The sequence below is a fragment of the Mesocricetus auratus genome, unplaced genomic scaffold, assembly GCF_017639785.1.
Source record: "Mesocricetus auratus isolate SY011 unplaced genomic scaffold, BCM_Maur_2.0 Super-Scaffold_100004, whole genome shotgun sequence".
In the NCBI taxonomy this organism is placed as follows: domain Eukaryota; kingdom Metazoa; phylum Chordata; class Mammalia; order Rodentia; family Cricetidae; genus Mesocricetus; species Mesocricetus auratus.
Genome location: NW_024429189.1, coordinates 69960187 through 69979886, shown reverse-complemented (window position 1 = coordinate 69979886; position 19700 = coordinate 69960187). Strand labels below are relative to the sequence as shown.

Here is a 19700-nt window from a genome sequence, read left to right as displayed (position 1 = left end):
CCCCACATACAGTAAACCTCGTCTAGATCACTCACAATGCCCGGTACAGGAGGAATGCTACATAAGCACCTGTGGTGTTTTGTTTGGGGAAGACTTATCAAACAAAAGGTCTGTATGTGATCAGTTCAGAGGCAATTGAAAAAAAAAATGGTTTCTATCTATACTTGAAGTCTGAGAACACAGAAGCCAGAGAGGGTTGTGAGCATTCAGTGTGGCCTGGGGCAGGGTGGGGGGCTGGGAAGTAGGTAGTAGCAGGCGGAAGAACAGAATGGACTGTTTGCTTGGATTAGTAGCAGACGAACTTAGAAAGAAAGGATTGTTCCTTGTTTAGCAAGGCATCTGGCAGGGTTTGCACAGTGAAAGGGAGGATGCGGGCATCAACCAAGTGGAGGAGGGAGTCACAGAAATCCAAACTGGAAGGGGTGGACAAAGCCGGGAAAGACTCAAGAGAAGAACAAGAGGATTCGGCAAGATAAAAGTAAGAACAGTCATCAGGCAGGTGCGGTCACGAGGTGTGTGCGACACTAAAGGGTTGTTACTCTTTTTGTTTGTTTGTTTCGTTTTGCTCTTGAGACACAGTTTCTCTGTAGCTTTGGGGCCTATCCTGAAACTCTCTTTGTAGACCAGGTTGACCTGGTCTGCCTCTGCCTCCTGAGTGCTGGGATAAAAGGCAAGCGCCACCAATGCCCGGTAAGAGTTGCTGTTCTTAAAGAAAGAGATTCTCAGCATTGAAGTTTCATTGCTGACACGGGCTCAGCAGTCATGAGCCTGGACTGCTCTTGCAAAGGACCTGAGTTTGATTCTCAGTACCCATATGGGGTAGCTCACAAGTGCTTGTAACTCCAGCTCCAGAAGTTCTGAAACTCTCTTCAGGCCCAGGAAACCACACATGCATATTCTTACACATAGACACATCCACATAAATAAAAACAAAGCAAGTCTCTTTTTAAAATTTAATTCCTATGCTGCTGTTTCATAACTGTAATTACAGAGTTCAGAGAACACTGAGATTCAACCACAGATGAAATAGACTTTCCATTTTCATTTTCTTATTCTCCTTAGTTTTTATGACATATCAAAAATTTTCTTGCTGTGCAGAGTTTGACATCCACCCAGCCCCTGGATCTGTGATTGCCTTGTTTTGAGTTAGGGATCTGCTGGTTGGGATGGGAGGGGAGGCCTTGGTTGAATTGTGGATCACATTTACAGTGAGGCTGACATAAGTTAGAGATAAGATAAAACAGAAATGAGGGGAAATCTGTATACATGAAGAATGAAAGCCAAAGATTGACATAATAAACATGAACTTGTAGAATCTTCCAAGAGATGGTGGATATAAGAGTTGGCTTTCTTTTCTGTCAGGAGCGGAGTGGAAGTCAAGTAAGTTTTGTATTGTGTGTGTGTGTGTGTGTGTGTGTGTGTGTGTGTCTGTGTGTGTGTGCATGTCTGTGTGTATGTGTGTCTGTGTGTATGTATGTGTATGTGTGTGTATGTGTGTTTGTGTGTGTATATGTGTATGTATGTGTGTATGTGTGTATATGTGTGTATGTGTGTGTTTGTATTGTGTGTTTGTATCATGTGTGTGTATGTGTGTGTTTGTATTATGTGTATGTGTGTGTTTGTATTATGTGTATGTGTGTGTTTGTATTATGTGTATGTGTGTGTTTGTGTGTGTGTGTATTTAAAATGTGTGCATGTGTCTTAAATAAGGATCAGAGAGTTCATTTTCTCAGGCATAGAATACCAAGAAAGACTACCTGAACTGTCTGTATTTGAACAACAGTTTCATCATTTAATATCCACCAAATAGGATAAATTACATCTCTCAGTTACCTCAGCTACATGGGGCATATACTTTAGATTCTTTATAATTGGCTGTAACTTTGAAATGAATCACTGCTAAGTGATCAAAGCAGTATCTAATATTCAATACACTGACAATATAATTTCATTGAATGGATGCATAAACTCTCAACAGTCACTCAATATAGAGTGCTTAGATACCCATAGTCAAGAAGAACCTGGCTGATCAGAAACCCCCTCCCTACTCTAACTCATTTTCCCAGAAGTCAGATACCTGGACCCCATCATCAGCACCACCTGGGAACTTGGTGAACATGTCAGTTCTTAGACTCCATCCTACATTCCTGAATCCACATCAGATTAGGAGCGGACTTGGTTTGAGGAAAGTTCTACTCCCTCCAGAAAGGGGTACTAATACACGGAGTGTCTCACAGGGTGGAGACTATTTGGGGTATCCTTTTTGATCTTGTTTCAATCACATCTACCCTTATTTAGCAAATATGAGTCCAGAAAATATCTCCCTAACAGAGTGTCATATGAAAAGTGGACCACATGTCTAAGCTGGTGTCACTGTATGTGGCTTTTCCTTTATAGCTCTTGCCAGCCCAGCAATTGATTTTGGTATTGGATCTCAGTTTTCCCTTAATCTTACCTCCCTACCATCCTCCCATAGTTTCTTATAAATGTCTGAGTCCAAAGGATGGTTCAAGTATTACCCAGGCCTGCCTTTTTCATACTTCAGGACTTGGGTATTTTGAAATGCTCTAGAACCTTGGTTTTCACCATGACATTTACAGAGCAGCTAAGCTTGCCCACAGACAAACATCTAGGGCTTAGAGGGCTGTAATGAGTCTGGATAGGCTCCAGCAATTGGCAAACACTGTGACACATTAAATGTCATGGCAGGCTCTGTTCGGTTTTAAATTAAAATAAAATGCTGGCAGTATAAAAAAGGTTACAGACTTTGCCTAAAGAAGAAAACACTTACCACCATCTGTTTTTCTCTGCTCTTCCTCCATCAACTACTTTTCTAAGGACCAGATAACCTCCCCTTGCACCCCAGCCTCCAGCCCCCTTACACACCAGTGAGCAGCATCCAGAGCCATGGAGCTTATCAAGCTTGGGCACTTGCTTCCAGAATGCTCTCTGGTAGGAAGGAATGTGGCATCAGTACTGACTGAAAGCAGATGTAACCCAACTCTGATGCCCATATTCCCAAGTTCCTTCACACTTCCTCCTTCTTTCCTTCTTGACCACATGGCCTCAACCCCTCTGACATCAGAGCCTCAGAACTAGAAAAAAAGCTTTCCATTGGTGCATTGGTGCTCTTCTTTCCTGTTCCAGCTCAAGACAACTTCCTCCCTCCCTCTCTTCTTTCCTTTCTTCCTTCCTTCCTCCCTTTCTTCCTTCCTCCCTTTCTTCCTTCCTTTCTTCCCTTCATGATTCCGTCAAGGAAATTAATCCAGATGGATCATCATTTTTGTTGGTGTTCGGCCAACTTCTTCCTGCTGGCACACTGTAGGCATACAGTTAGGACACCACAGCCTCCCATACAAGTATGAGCATGTGGGCACCTGCGTGGGGTGATCAGGGAAGATCCACCCCTCCTATTCCATTTGCTAACATTTAGCTCAGACGTAGGTGAGGTCTTGAATACCTCATGAAATGACTCTCATCCAATAGGTGTGAGAGCAGGAGACTGCCAAGAACTCCAGGGCTCACCATGGGAGACTTGCTGGGGCTAGAGAACTTGACTTTTAAGAGGAGATACGGCCCTACTTCATTAGGTTATTGGTTATATCATAATCATGAGAGGGGAAATAAGAAAACATGGTAAACAAAAAGCTATTGGTTATTAGTACATAGAATCAGAATGTCTTGGTCCATTTGTAGTACTATAACAAAATACTTGAAATGGGACAATTGATAAAGCATAGATATTGATTTTCCTTAGAGTTACAGAGACTTAGAAGTCTTAGATGAAGACACCAGAATCTGGTGTGTCCCAGCTCCTGTACCATCATATGCTAGAAGGAAACAGGACAGAGCAAGAGGAAGAAGGGACTGAACTCATTGTATGGTGACACCAGTGCCACTCTTCCTGGAGAAGCAGTTCTTAAAATCCCACCTGTTAATTCTGTTCAAATGAAAGGGATTTCAGTGTGAATTTTTAAAGGAATAAACAATGAAACCCTCAGAGGACACCCTAGGAGGTCCATCTGCTCCAACTTTTCCAACTCTGGACCTTTCTGCTCCCTTTCTCCATTGATAGGCTTTGTGGTTGCAATTAAGAAACAACAGAGTCATCGGAAGGGCCCTGTCCTGGTCATGCTAGCTCTACTGTACCTCAGCAACACACTGACTCTTCTGATTAAGTTTCCTCATCTAAGACACCCACCATCGAGCTCTTCAAGGGGTAAATGAAGAGCAGATGCAACAATGCTGCAGTAAGTACCCGCCACACATGTGTGTCTTTCCCTCATTCCTGGTGACATGACCACACACTTGCCATTCAGAGACTCTGGCGTACAACGGGAGGACTGCTCCACCAGTACAAATGATTAAAAGACGAAATTCTTTGTGTGTTCATTCGTGTGCACATGTACAAGCACAAGTGTGATTGTTCCTGTATGCGTAGGTATACATGTGTGTGGGAGACATGCTCTCTATTTTTCATCTGATACCATCTGCCTTATTTGTGAGACAGGGTCTCTTGCCTCTCACTAGCCTGGAACTCACTGCTTTGACTAGGATGTTCAGTCAAAAAACTGCCTGTCTCTGCCTCCCCAGTGCTGGGTTTACAATTACACATCATTGCAACCAGCTTATAATTTTTTAATGTGTGTGTGTGTGTGTGAAGTTGGTTCTCTCCTTCCACTTTCCATGGGTTCTAAGGATGGAACTTGGGTTGCCAGTCTTGCGCAGGAAGTGTGTCTTCACTCACTGAACCATCCTGATGGCCCACAATGACTCTTTTTATTTTGGAGATGGAACTCAGATCTTCAGGCTTGCAAGGCGATTACTATGTGAGCCATTCCTGAGCCCTGAAAAGATAAACTCTAATGGTGGATTTCAGGCTTCAGAAAAAAAGTCCAAGAAGAGATGAGGGAATGGAGCTGCAGCAGACAACGGACTCCACAGCAGAAACTGGGGAGGTTCAAGGGGCAAAAGGCTGGAAGAGAACGAAGACAAGTAACAGGGGAAAGGGACAACACTGGCATGGCTTCCTTTGTCACTTTTTGTGTGGTTAAGGTTAGCAGATGCCTACTATGCTTTTGTCCCCAAACACTGACAATGTCTTCCTGTCCCCTTGGTTCGTTTCCTCATCTGTATCTCACTTCACACCTTTGTCTCCTTTATTTTACTCCCTTCTTCTCACCCTGTGCCACCACTGACTCACAACTGACGCCCCTGAGTAGATGCCATAGCATGTTGATGCCAACACAGGGCATAGAAAAAAAGGAAGTTTTCAGAGAAGAGCCCTCCGCCAGGATGTGAGAAGCTGGCAGAGACAGACATGAGGTCCTCATCAAGCCATTTATATCTACAACATATGTCTGATATGAAAGAGCCATCCAGGAAGTGCCACGGCTTCCCAGCAGCCCCGTGGGATTGAAATGATTATGTCCCTGCCATCCACACTAACACCAGGCACAAATATGAAGGGGCCAGGCTTCCTGCTAGCCTTCCCCCCATGTCCTTTGGGTTTTGCATTTCTGGAAGATAGTGAGTATGAAGGAGATACAAACTTAAGTTCATAAAATGTGACTTCTTCCTTCTAAAATCTGAGAAGGAAGAGCAGGCAGTTTGGCTTCCCTTGTCTGCCAGCACTTATCACAGTGCCCCTCCCATGTTAAGGCCAATGACACTGTCCAGCACTCTATCACTTAGCTGCAAGACTGGACATGATACACTGGTATGATTTTAAAAGGACAGCAGTGTCCTCAAGGCAGTGAGAGAGCCTCTATTCCATTCTCCCTGCTTAGGGATGATCTAGCCTGGCTTGTCCACATTTATACATAGGACACTAGTAAAATGCTTTCACTGGGAAATTCAGGCAGGCTAAATGCACATGGTCAGATTCAGTCCTCCATACATGGCCTTCAGGAGTGTTTTCCATCCTAACTCACCTTCCATCACTTAGGTCTCCACATTTTTTGTAGCCCTGGTACCTTTGCACAGATGGCTTTGGTAGTGATGTCCTATTTCTCCTCCACCTAAGTACCTCTGGCTTCTTATCAGTTATGACTTTTCATAGATATCTCTGCCTTCAGGAACTTGAATCTGATCATGAAAAAGAATGTGAAGGACTCCAGAACCAGGCAGGCCTAGGGTCAAATCTCTGTCCCTTTGTGAGTCCAGGCCTCAGACTTCTGACCTACAATATGGCAATGATAACAGCAAACCCTGGGGACTGCTACAGCCTGTACAGGAGCTCACACATAGTGAGCACCCAATTTCAGCAACTACTTCAACTGTTTTCTGATGGTTTCCCATTTCACCCTTCCATATTAGACTGACATAGATAACTCTTTCCACCATTGTGCTTTGAACTCTATGTTGTCTAAAATGATGCTTTATTTAATTGTAATTTATGTACGTGAAAATGTACACCCTTATTTAAGCACATAATTTGGTCAGTTGTGACAAATATAGACACCCGTGAATATGGGACATTTCTATTTAATTCTTCAAAATTTCCTTGTGCCAGGGAACCACTGATCACTTTTTATAGCTATGGGTTATAGTATCTTCCCCTGGAGTTTCATGTAAACACAGTTATACAGTACATTTTCTTTTGTATCTGGCTCCACTACTCAGTAGAATGTTTTGAGATTCTTTGCATATATCATTAATTGGATCATCACTGCTACACTTTCTTTTTGACACAGAGTCTCACATAGACCAGGCTAGCCTCGAACTCACCATGCAGCCAAGGATGCTCTTGAATCCCTAATCATCCAGCTGTGCTTGCCCAGTGTTGGGATTGTATCCATGAGCCATGCTGCCCGGTTTTATTCAGTACTGGGAATGGAAGCGGGGCGCACACTCTGCCAACTGAGCAGTAACTCAAGCTTATCTCATTGCTATATTTTATCCTTGTATTATGATTTATCTGATCCCTCCACTACACTACAAGGCCCTAAAATTCCTCTTTAATTCTTTGGACTTTTTAATGCAGAGTAGACTTAGTAATTTTTTATAGGAGCGGGGAGAGCTAGAACACAAGACTTGCCAAAGGAGATTGGATAATGTCTTACTGCAATCTTGTCACCTGTCTACTCCTGGAAGGCCGTGCTCACAATCCCCAGAGGAACCCAGCCCACAGACACTTACAGGAGCCAATCTACTGCCACCAGCAAACTGATGTCCTCCGTCGGCAGGCCCACGGCTGTCAGAATGAGGAGCATGGTGACCAACCCGGCGCTGGGAATACTGGCTGCACCAATGCTCGCCAGTGTGGCTGTGAGGCTGCAAGGACAGAGAAGCTCAGGTCACAGAAGAGAAAGAGTCTTGGCAAACTTATTTTGGCAATTTTAGAGATAAGAGAAAATCTCCCAAATTTCATACGGTCATTAAAAAGTCTCTTCCTTTCTTTCTCCAGGGAATAAGGAAATGTGAAATACTAATATCCAAGAACTGCGCTCAACAATAATGAAAGCTTATAAACTATTGGAGTCCTATTGACATTGTGGTACCCAATTAGCCTAATTTACACAGTACTAAGGCAGTTGAAGTTCTAAAAGCAGGCATGGAAATATTAAAGATGAAGAAATAAATCACCCTGCTGTGGGAGCACAACTGCATTCATTTCTGTTTACGCCCCCATGTGCCTGTGAGTGCCACAGTTCTTTGGACTATGTGGCAAGAGTCTAAGGAGGTTGCTGCCAATGTTAGCATGAGAAATGAGGATAGAAAATATCCAAAACCAAACAGGTGGACATCAGGGAAAGCAATCAACATATTCCAGGAGACATTAACTTTCACTTGCCTGGACATTTCTCCCAAGGATGGAAAACACATTATTCAGAGAAAGAGGGGGCCATGCAATGATAATGGAGTAAAAGGAAGCTTCCGCACTTTTCATCAATGTTTCAAGAGACATCAGCAGTATACCTGGAACCATTTTGAACTCTTTCCAGAGTTCAAAGGTTAATCTTGGATTCAAGTGTCCTGTCTACATACCAGAGGGTTCTTAGGGCTCACCAACTAGCAGTGACTTTTTTATCCTTGTACCTGTCATTTTTATAGAATCAATCATTTCTTTTTTCCTTTTTAAGTGTGTGTGTGTGTGTGTGTGTGTGTGTGTGTGTGTGTAGGTGCACATGCACATGTTAGTATGTACATGTAGAGGTCAGAGGACAATCTTGGATGTCCAAGTACACCATCTACTCCCTTTTAGGCAGGGTTTCTCATTGGCTTAGAGCTCACCAGCTATCCTCTTTTCCCTGGTATCTACCTGTCTTCTGCTCTCCAGTATTAGGATTAAACACACTTGCCACCAAGATTGGCATTTTTGTGTGGGTTTTGGGATCAAACTCAGCTCAAGCAAGTCATCTCCTCCTCAGACCTAGAGCTGTCACTTAAATAAAATGTTGCTTCTTAAAATGGGACTCCCCAGTGTCATTTTGTGAGTTCTGAAAAAAGGGGAGGCTGCTTGCTTTGTAGTTGAAACATTAAAATGTTTCTAGAGCAGGTACTCAGGCACCAACTCCAGGCTCTCAGAAGTTGTTAACCAAGTCATACCATCAGTGTGACCCGGCCTAGAATCCCAAGACCTGCAATTGAGAGGGACTTGAAGGAAATGAAGGCCCCTGGAGCTTCAGTGGTCTGGCATATTTGTTTCATTTTGTCATCCTTTTTAGGTATCATTATAGATGCCTGCCTAGGTGTGATCTACAGAACATGTCTGTGCCCTTTCCTTGTCACACCAGCATGGAATTGGTGTTGGGTTTTACAGAACTCCATGATTGAATCCATTTGAGACAGCGGATAATATGTAGTAACTTTTTTAAAAAACTTAAACAACCTATGTTCAAATCCCAGCTCTACCACTTGTCAATCACAGGACTTTAGGCAACTGCATCTTTGTGCCTTGCCTTCCTTGTCTGTGCAAAGGAGTAATGAGGATATCTCACAAAGTGGCTTGCAGCTTTTAGGAACCAGTAAGTGGAAAGGCACTTAAGAAAGGTTGGGCACATTACAACCCCCTAGCTTAATAAACTGTCATTCTTATCACGAACTCAGTGGCAAAGTGAACAGTTGTGGGCAACTTCCCTAAAGTCCCAGACAGCTGGGAATCCTCAGCCCTTCCCCAGTATGCATGGAACAGAAGGGAAGAGGGGATTCCCGGGTTCCAGTCATCCTTGGCCTTGACTGTTTGATTTACAGCGTCCGTTGCTTTGGTCATGAGTCACTCTTACAAGCACTGTCGCCATTTTGATTTGACTAGTTTTTGGTTCTGTGAGTCAAAATCCTATAAGTACAAAAATTCTTGTTGGGAGTTAAATCTTAACAGTAGCTTTGCCCTCCTACAGACTGTTTTCTAGAAAATTCTCAGCCTGTCCCTGGTCCCTTGGCCTGTTCTTCTTTGTCTGATATTCCGCTCTCCTGGCTAGCTTCTCCAGAGGCAAGTTCCTGGAGGTTGGGCCAAGATCTATGTACAGAACATCAAAGCAGAACCTCACAATAACCATGCAAAGTACATAAACATGTTCTTTCACCATAAGACAACCAGGGCTTGGATGGGTTAGGTAACTTAGGATCACTCAGATTCAATGTGGTCCTCTGGGATTTGAGTACCCCTGTGCTTGGTTCTGCTACATGCTGGCTTTTGATGACCCTGGGAGATGACAATAAATACACAGAAAGTTCTTGACCATTGCTCTTCTACATGAGATAGAAGAGAAGATGAAGGATTTACATAACGGCACAACATTAAGCTCAACTTGGCTATTTTCCCCCCAAATACATTGCAGGCAGAGAACTGAACATATACCATGTGGGAGCCTGTAGAGGCAGACCTTCAGATGTCTACAATTAAGGAGGATTTGGCTAAACTTGCCCAGAGGCCAAGATTTAAACATATATGGACAACTTTATCCTTTGCTCAGTGAAATTTCCCAACGATGGCATTGTTAATATAAAATAAATCCCAAGTAGATAAAATTATGTAATGCCAGTAAGATCCCAATCACTTAGTCACTGCTCTAATTTTAATTCCACAACATACACTGGAAGGTAAGACTGGTTGCTGTCAAGGCCAAGAATGACAGAACATGAAGCCATCATTGTTTGGCCAAAGACTTCATTAAGGCAAGTCCTTTCACCTACAAATTTTTAAGCAAACGAGAAGTTGGAAGTCTGGGGTGATATCTGTTAGGACAAGATTCATGCTTGACACTCTGATCTGAAGTAAGCTTCCCATTGTGATTAATTTGTAGTACTCATTGTGTTGAAGCCACCTTAAAGGGCTACTGTTTTATTTTATTGAACATCATTGATAGTAACAATTTCAATAGCTCCCATCTATTGACATGTGATATGTGTCATGTATGATGATGTTCTCTGAACCACCCTGATTCTGTGATTGCTGCCTTCATGGTATAGATGAGGAGATGGAGGGTCTACTCTAGTACATACAACACAAGGTTTGTAAAGGTCAAATAAATTAACATACAAAGGCAGCCCAAGAATATATATCCAATTATAGCAGATGCAGTGTGACCCACATTTAGGTGGCCTGGGTTCAAAAACTACTTCACCACTTATAGACATGATCTTGGGCAATTTTCTTTTTTCTTCCTTCATGGTTTATTTTCATCATGTGAGATATACAGACCCCATTTCCCATTTTTTAAAACCCCTTCTAAGGCCATAAATTAGATCTTCAGGAAACAGAAGTAGATATACAAATTTGGGGACTTGAATTTTAGCCATCCTCTGGATGGCTAGAGACTCTGTGCCTCAGGTTCCTCATCTGCCAGAAGAGATGGCTTCAAGAGGCAATATTTATATTTCCAAATTGTGTGTTAAACCTGGAAAGGTTTTATTTTCTTTGTTTTCTTACTTAGCTGTTCAGCCAAGCTTTGATGTGTACAGAATGTTCATTAAAATCTTCTGGAATAGCTATTAGGAAATTAAGGGAACTGGTAACCCAACAAAAATAGCTCCAAGCTGGCTAAAAGGCTCCCAGATAGACAAAAGAAGCATAGCTCTGCAGTGACAGTTCTGGGCTTTCAACCCACAAAACACAGAGAACTCCAATTTCCAGTGCCAATTCCAATTTCCAATGCCTGAGCATGACCTTTCAATAACCTCATCACATGGAGGAGCCAGATACAAATAAACATGCCCCCATTTGCACCCCCCTTAAAACACCTAAAGCGATCCTAAGACCACCTAAGGTCTCCTAGAGAATGAGCTGTAGGCCAAATAGATACCAGCTGTCACCAGAATTTCTGAAGTAAAGAGGACTTTGTGAAGGGTTTGAAGGGAGGAAAGCCCACTACAGGAATCTGAACATAGAGGATATGGCTTCTTCTTTATGTGCAATGGAGACAAGACCATTACAACCATTACTCTAACAGCTTCCTCTGAGTTAGAGTCACAACAGAAAAGGGGTAGGGAATGGAAAGAAGTTGCCTAAAGGGACAACATGTGACTCCTGTCCACTGCATCCATACCCTGAAAGTGAGGTTTCATATAAACACCCTTAGCCTGGTGTTACTATTCTGTGAAATGGGGACAAAGGCCATCCTTCCTTTTCAGATTGCTAGGAATGTCTGAAGTGAGATATGAAGAATGCTACCACAGGGGTTATACTCATTATAGAAGCTGAAAGTTATTTCCATGTCTTTTCTCAGAATGAGTCAGTGGGACTATAGTTATCACAGTTCCTTGGATTTTCTTTTGTCTGCAGGTACACTGATTTACTGAATGTGATCCACCTATTCCGTGCATTTGCCAATATCATAGAATCTGAGAGAGAAAAGGAATGTAATTCACCACATCCCAAAGGAATAACTTTAAACGTCTTAAAAGAACAGGCAGTGGTGGTAGGTGACAAGGCTAGGTCTGGGTGGTGAGGAGCAGGGGCAACCACTAAATGGAAAACACCTGTCTTAAAAAAGACACTAACAGTATAATTATTTTACAGCACATTACAAAGCAAACAGAAAGGCTCCGAGCTGGCTTCAGCCCACCAACCGCCAATTCAGTCCCCAATTCTGAGTGCCTTTCTCACTTGTAAATGAGGACATCAAGACACTGCAAGTGGGAATGGGGCTTACTTGGGACCAGGAGGAAGTTCGCTGGCTTTTTGTTGTGCTCTCTACTTTAACTAGAGCCAGAAACTGCCTTCTAATTTAACAGAGGCTCCTAGTCAGAGCAGAAGTGATAATACTAAAGTGATTTCATGGTATAGTGTTAGCACAACACTGAGCGATTTGAAGACTGAAGTTCTCAATGACTCTACCTACAAATAAGATCTGAGTTAATGGAGAAGCTACGTATTTTAGATGACCTCTCGGGACAATGTTCTCAATGTCAAAACAACGGTAAATGCAGATAGTAAATAAAAGCATTAGTGAGAGCACAACTGTGTACTACTTATTTACACTAAAATGTTCTATGTCATACTGAGGAATCTCAGTAGTTCATCATTGAAAAGAGCATGTTTTAAACATGAATTTTGCATGTTTATGTGTGCAAACAGTACATGTCTGGAGATCAGAGGACAACTTAAAAGAGGCAGCTGTCTCTTTTGGTTATGTGAGGCCTGAGGATTGAAGTCTGGTGGCAAATGCCTTTATCCACTGAGCTAGCTCACCTACCCAGAAGGGAACATATTTTAATGACAGAATAATTGGGCTCAGAACTAGTAAATGTCACCCCAGCCATAGCCATGCCAGCTCATGACTGCTGGTATGGCCTTGGACAAGCCACTATCCTTCCAAGCCTGATTTTCCTTGTGTGTTGAATGAGCATACAAATAACTGTTCAAATCATATCTGGGCTCTGATGTGAGTAGGCGTGTCTAATATATCACTAGCCTCTTCCATTCCTGTCACAATCTTTTCCTTTTGAAGTTGGCCAGTAATTCCTTGTCTGTGTCTCACTAGAGCTGAAACTCCAGCAGCTCCTATCAAGTGAAGTTGAAATGGAGTGACAACAAGGAAGATGGATGTTTCTCCACTTGTTCTGCACGCGATTAGCTCACCTTACAGTCACAATCTGCCCTCCATCCAGGATGACACCGTTCATTTGGGCTATGAAGATGGCGGCCACGGCTTCGTAAAGCGCTGTACCATCCATGTTAATGGTTGCTCCAACTGGAAGAACGAACCTCGTCACACGCTTATCAATCCCTAGATTGTCTTCCAAGCAACGGAAGGTGACAGGCAAAGTTCCAGCACTGGGGGAGGGGAGAGAAAAGGGGGGAAGAGGAGGAAGAGGGAGAAGAGAGAGAGAGAGAGAGAGAGAGAGAGAGAGAGAGAGAGAGAGAGAGAGAGAGAGAGAGAGAGAGAGAGAGACTCTACTTTAGAAGTAGGACAAAGCACAAACCAGAATGACACTGCAAATTTTTGTTCTTTTTCTAATCAATCAATGTGACACAGAAAAAATAGTAACTAGAAACATTTTTTAAAATGAGTTGGGAGTTTAAATTCAATCTTATTAAACTGCTGATAGGCAACAAAATATTTAGTTGGTTCTGGTTTCTCAGAGCTACTCAGTGCCTGCCAAGTCCTCTTCCCTTCAGTCCTCGTTTCCATCTTAGGATAAATCTTGAAGCACATCTGATTGTTCGTATGAATTGGGCTGCACAAAAATTATGTCAGAAAGCAATCAGCTGTCAACAGCAAAACAGAATGGGGAAGTTTTGAATGACCCATAATTTCATGCCAGAAATGTTGTTTCAACAAAACGACTGCCTTGGACTGCATCAAGCCTGTGGGAATTGTCTTGAGCTGGGCTTACTAATTTGGAAAATGCTGGACAAACATGTTGTACACCCTTCATCAGGAACCCAAGCTTTGAACAATCCACTGGGGAAGTTGACATACAGTCAAACTCCTAGAGACATGGCCAACAGCCAGTCCTAAGTCTCTACAATGACAGGGCAGGAAATCATGTGATCTGTAGCTAAAGGCAGAGAAGAGGGACTTTACTCTCCTCCCATGCATGAGCTGGTGACCCAACCACATGACCTACTCTTGGAGGCTAGAATATTTGGCATGCTCCTGCATCTTCTAAAATAGAACTCCTAAGAGAACAAGGCTTCCTCACAGACAGAATATTACATCCTTTTAGACAGTAGTGCGAAGGAGATAGGGTGGGCTTGTTTAAAGTTTAAATAATGTTGAAATCAAACAAAAGAGTCAAACAGCGGTTTGTCCTGCTTTGATTACTTTTGTCCTGTTTAAGTGAATTGGAAGATTTCCAGTGCAGGCAGCATTTGGAGGTACGTCAGAGTTACCCCCTCACACTAGTTACATCTGGGGCATAAACAAGACCAGTCTCAGTTTCTCAGTGGGAGGAAAGGCCAGCTTAGGGATGTACTGATTCCAGTACCTACTCTGGAGCAATAAATCTGAAAGCTATAAAATGAGAGACATCCAAGTCCACATCTTAAGCCGATCCAGGAGTCATCTTACCAGACAGAACATCCTTTGTGATTACAGGTCAGGGCTCTGAAAGGCTTCCTACTGGTCTTAGGGTACAAGTCAATTAATTGGACCAGGGAGGGACGTGTCTCGTTTGCCTTATAAGCCCAAGTAAAAAGTGAGGCTCTGTTCCCATTTGCATGGAGGAAATACCATGTTCCTGGCTTGCTGCCTCAGCTGTTTTAATTACAAGTTGGTGTCCTTTTATTCCTCTTATCCCTTCTCCCCATTTCCTGGGACTGTTTCAAAGCATTTGAAACAGTTTTTTGGTGGCAGGATTCTGAATCATATGTCTCAAAGCACACTTCTGGGATCACTCAGATATATTAATTTTTCCTGTTGTATCCATTTTTTTCCAAAACGTCATCAAGAGGTCTTCCAACAGAGAGACTGGGGAAAATGGTTTGTGAAGCATGGAAACAGTCCCTCTTCTACTGAGCAGGCCTTATGTTTACATCCTCCATATCCACACATACTCAACTAATCCAAACGAGGACTTGAGAACTCCAGTGACTTCCCTTGCTGACAGACGGGACACTCTGGCGTTGCTTTTTGGCTCCCACTTGAGAGGCCCTAGGATGTTGCTAATAACAATGTCCAATACTTGAGATCCTTCCTATGATTAATGGCATGCATTGAAGCCAGAGGTCTGGGGCACATTCCTCTCTGATACCAGCCTCTGTGTCCATCAAGAAGAGCCTGTCAGCCATTCTCAGTTTTGCATGTTTGGTATTGTGGCCCTGTTTGGGGTGGTTTGGAATGTTCAGGAGGTAAGGCTTAAGTGGATATAGGACAGTTGGATGGACCTTGAGGCTTTTAGCCTTCATTCCACTTCTGACCTCATCTCTGCCTTCTGATTGGCACTGTGAGAAGGCAGTCTCACCAGCTCCCTCTGTCATGAACAGACCTGTTCCAGTGTCCATCTTTTCCCCACCACAATAGACTGTGTCTCCTTAAACCCTGAGCCAACACAACCTTTCTTCCTTAGGTGTTTAGTTACAGCAATGTGAAAAGGATATAGCTGGAGTCTTCCTTCAGTACAATGAGGCACAGTAGTATTTAATGGGCAGTTCCTGGACATTGGATTTTTTTCCCCTTGTGTCCATTATGGCAAAAAAAAAAAAAGACTTAATTCTTGGAATGTGAGTCTTGCCCACTGCCTTTTAAGAAAGGGAAACTCCACATGTAGGCAAAAGCCACATTTTAAGTGAAAATTAAAAACGTATTTTTCTCCCTGTAATACAGAATAAGGAGGAAGGAAATGGGTCTAATATTTGAGGCTTTGCTGAGATAACTCAAGCATTTGAATTTGATTTAAATGCCAGCATATACTCCCAATATCTCTTCAGGATTTGTCTTTTCTTTTAAAGTTACTAGGATAATGGGTTTCAAAAGAAAAATAGTAATAATTTTTGAAATAGCTTAATAACAAATTTACAAGAGCATTAGAAAATTTAAAACATTATGTTATAATTAGAGAAATATTTTAGCAAAACTGAATTTCTGAGTAGAATGGTGTATTTACAGCTTTGAATATATGTAAAGAAAAAACTTCCAGTGTCAAACATCATTACTTCTTTTCTTTCTTTCTTTCTTTTTTTTTCTTTTTTTGAGACAGGGTTTCTCTATGTAGCTTTGGAGTCTGTCCTGGCACTTGCTCTGTAGCCCAGGCTGGCCTCGAAATCACAGAGATCCGCCTGCCTCTGCCTCCCCAGTGCTGGGATTAAAGGCATGTACCACCAACACCTGGCCATTATTTCTTCTCAAGACAGATGTCTAGTATGGAGGCTTCTCATCTGTAGCATGTGATGTAAGAGTTAATAATTCGTATGCATAAAGTGAGCTTGAAAACCATCCAGGGAAGGATGAGTACCCACAAAGGAAAATGAGCTGGCTCACACATGCCTCAAGAGGGAAGAGATGGGGAGAAATAAAAAGATGTTTTCTCTCATCTGTAATCAAATACATGCAAATTTGCTGAGTAGTTTCCCCACCAATAAGATCGGCATCCATCAAAGCAACACAGACTCTGGTGAGTGGGTGGGGAAAGACATTGTCTCAAACACATTAAATTCTGGACTTTCTGAAATGTTAACTGGTGATGCATTTCAAAACTACCTGTTTGCACCCCTTGACTCAGCAAGTCCAGGTCTAGAATGCATCCTGAGGGGATCATCGGGGAGCCAGGCAGAGCCCTGTTTAATGGGCAGGCTTTAGATTTGCACCTCTGCACATGCAGTGCAGTACAGTAGGTATATTATTAGTATCTCATTTTTTTAAGTGCTGGAGTGCTTTGTCCACATGGATGTCTGGTACCTAGGGAAGCAAAAGAGGGTTCTGGATCCCCTGGAACTGGAGTTATGGGTGGCTGTGAGCTGCCATTTGGGTGCTGGAAACCAAACCCAGGTGCAAGAGCAGCAAGCACTCTTCACTGCTAAACTACCTTTCCAGCATTTTTTTAATAACCTGTATACTATAATGAAGTTCACAAAAATAGCAGCAAAGATCTATATTAATAGACAAGATTTTCAGGATCTCTTGACCCATGGAAAAAAATAGGTTTCTAGAGCAGCATCTATGCATCATAAGCAAAAATAAGAAAAGGAAGATTTATAAGTATAAAGGTTATTGCATACTGTTATTAGCTGAAGAAATACTTGTCTGGTGAGGTTCTTGGTCTTCCTCAAAATTTTCTTCTCCATCTGAACTTTATCGCTATTGAGACATCCCATATTTATGATCAAATAAAAAAATAAAAGTAAATAAGGTTGGTTTTTATTTAGGGGGAATGGTTTACATTTTCTCTGAAGAGAAGCATTTTCATGGATACAAATATTTATCTACAGGGAATTTAAAGCATAAGGAAGTAAAAGGGAAATTTTGAAGTGTTTCCCTTCATCTCAGGAAAACATGATGCTGAATGTGGTTCCCAGTATTGTGCACATTTCAGCCTTTTCTGTAAGCTCATTCTATTCATAATGAATGCTCCTGGCTTGCAATATGCAAATATAATTTGGCTTCCCAGCCGGCTGTTGGGTCACATGAGGCAACTTTGACAGCCTGAATAGGGCCTGGATCCTCCAGCCATGCTGTGTCGTTGAGTGGGGACCTCACAGCAGGAGCTGGAGGTCACAGGCTCATCAGCTGGACCTGATGGCCTTCCACTCTGGGTTTCCGCATTTGCTGGGCTCTGAGTTGCCTGTTTCATGATCTTGGGCTCAGTTTTGTGGCACAAAGACAGACATTAGAAGTAAAGCATCAAATTCAGTATGGAAAAGTAAAACTTTCAGTCTTTGAAATTCTGCAATTGTAGATATTTTTGTTTTTTTTCTTTTTAGCTTGTTTTGTTCTGTTTTGGTTAACATTGGTCCAAGATTAGATTTAAAAAATTATTTCTTTGTTGCCTATATTTGAGGTCCTTAGTGATTTCCTCGGCACTGGAAATAGATAATGAAGCAGGAGCTGACTTTCTATCATGATCACATTATTTAAGCAGGCTTTGAGGGGGGAAATTTAGGGCAGAATTGTCCCTTAAGAGGTTTATACTAAAGTCAGCGAATTAGCTGGTTTCTGCTCGCTGAAAAATAAAATCACCATTTACCCTTAAGAATTGTTTTTCCTAGTGCTGGCAAGACAGCTCCGCAGTGTACGGAGGTCCTGGGTTCAATTCTCAGCACCCACATCAGGACAGCCAACAACTGCTTGAAACTCCCTCTGCTGGCCTTTGAGGGCACCAGGCACGTATGGAGAGCCCATACACACATGCAGTCACTCACACGCACACATAACATAAATATAGATACATCTTTTTCAAAGTAAGTTGATTCTTCGTCTTTTGAAAAAATATTGGTGAAAACCTCAATAGATTTTTTTTAAATAATAACACTTCCTAAACTATAGGTGGTATGTTAAGTGAACAACATCATGCTACAACCTCTGAGTAATATTGAATACTACATTGCATTAATGCTTCGGGGAGTGTGCTAGGCATGCAAATTCACACCATGCAACCAACTAAACATTTAATATGAGGATGTGTTTCTAGTCCAGTTGCTGATCAGCCACATGGCTAACCAGAAGCTACAGCATTGCCCAGGACAAGCCAAAAGTTCAAAACGTTAACCTTCTAGAAAATATCTTCATATGATGTGAAAGCTGTTCTCACTGACTTTAGGGAAGATTTGGGGAAACAGGAAGTGGCAAACACAACAAGAGAACCAGCATGGAGAAAGGTGGTTTCTCCTGCTCTCTACCTGGAAGCTGTTCCCAGGGCGGTGATCCAGGCTTGGAAAATACCAGCAAAAAAGGAGAATGGGTTTTTTCTGGTCACTACAAAGTAGATCAAGGGGAGAAAGATGCCCCCATGGATGATGAGACCCACGATCACAGTGATCATGTACATCCCCAGTTGCCTAGCAACCACTTCTAAATCCTTGATGGCGATGATCTTCCCACAGATCAGGCAGGCGATACCCAGCGGGGAGTACCTGAAAAAGACAAAAGAAAACAATAGCATTGAACAGATCACTAACCAAGAGATTCAAAACCTAAATCCCACCTGAGAACTGCACCCGTGTTTTGCTGAGAATGAGAACAAGATTCAGTACTTTGAATTGACCGGCTTAACTGTTTTATGGTCATAGTGACGCATGTTCTGACAATTTAAGTTCAAAGGCAAACTTTATTGCTAAGGTGAGTTTTGGGAATAAAGGGGATGGACGTGCCTTGTCATCTTTTAGCTTATCTTTCTGTAAACACTGAGTTAAAGGCTGAGACATGAATTGTGTCTCTGGAATCTTGTTTGACATCTTTGTTCTTCAATTCCTTCCTAGAATTTGGGGACTAACTTGAGGAACCTTCTGGAAATGTATAAACTGGGATTTGTAAATGTCCTTTTTTTGTTGTTTGAATCTTGGATGTTAGGGAATATACTTAAAATGATGGGGAGAACAGAAAAAAGAGCAGGGAAGGAATGAGAGAGGGGCCTGCCAAAATAAAAGCACCTGAGCCAAGGAGAGCACTGAAACTAATGTTGTTTGGTGACTTTTAAGCCTGAAAGGCTTTCTCCCTATATAAGAGCAATGATGCTGGCACAGTTCATTGTGTTTCAAGCACTACAGCAGGGCCTGCATACTCAGAACCTCACTTAACCTGACCACAACCCTAAAAGCTGCCTGTCAGTATTACCACTCAGTAATTAAGGAAACCGTCCTTTGGAAAAGTTCAGTCACT

At 42.3% G+C, this 19700-nt stretch overlaps 1 protein-coding gene and 1 long non-coding RNA gene across 3 annotated transcripts in view; one reads left to right on the top strand and one right to left on the bottom strand.

Moving 5' to 3' along the window:
- Nucleotides 1–19700, bottom strand: part of Slc1a2 (solute carrier family 1 member 2) — a 125122-nt gene that overhangs the window by 16272 nt on the left and 89150 nt on the right. For both annotated transcript variants that reach the window (XM_040745930.1, XM_005064867.4), the window contains exons 7-9: nt 18722–18955; nt 13025–13219; nt 7141–7275 (exon numbers count right to left, since the gene is read on the bottom strand). In XM_040745930.1, coding sequence (XP_040601864.1) covers nt 7141–7275; nt 13025–13219; nt 18722–18955 — 564 coding nt within the window. The remainder of the gene's footprint in view (nt 1–7140; nt 7276–13024; nt 13220–18721; nt 18956–19700) is intronic.
- On the top strand, nt 324–13063 carry LOC121140452. The gene is made up of 3 exons (XR_005877291.1): nt 324–512; nt 4076–4250; nt 12927–13063. It is a non-coding gene; the product is annotated as an uncharacterized LOC121140452 (long non-coding RNA).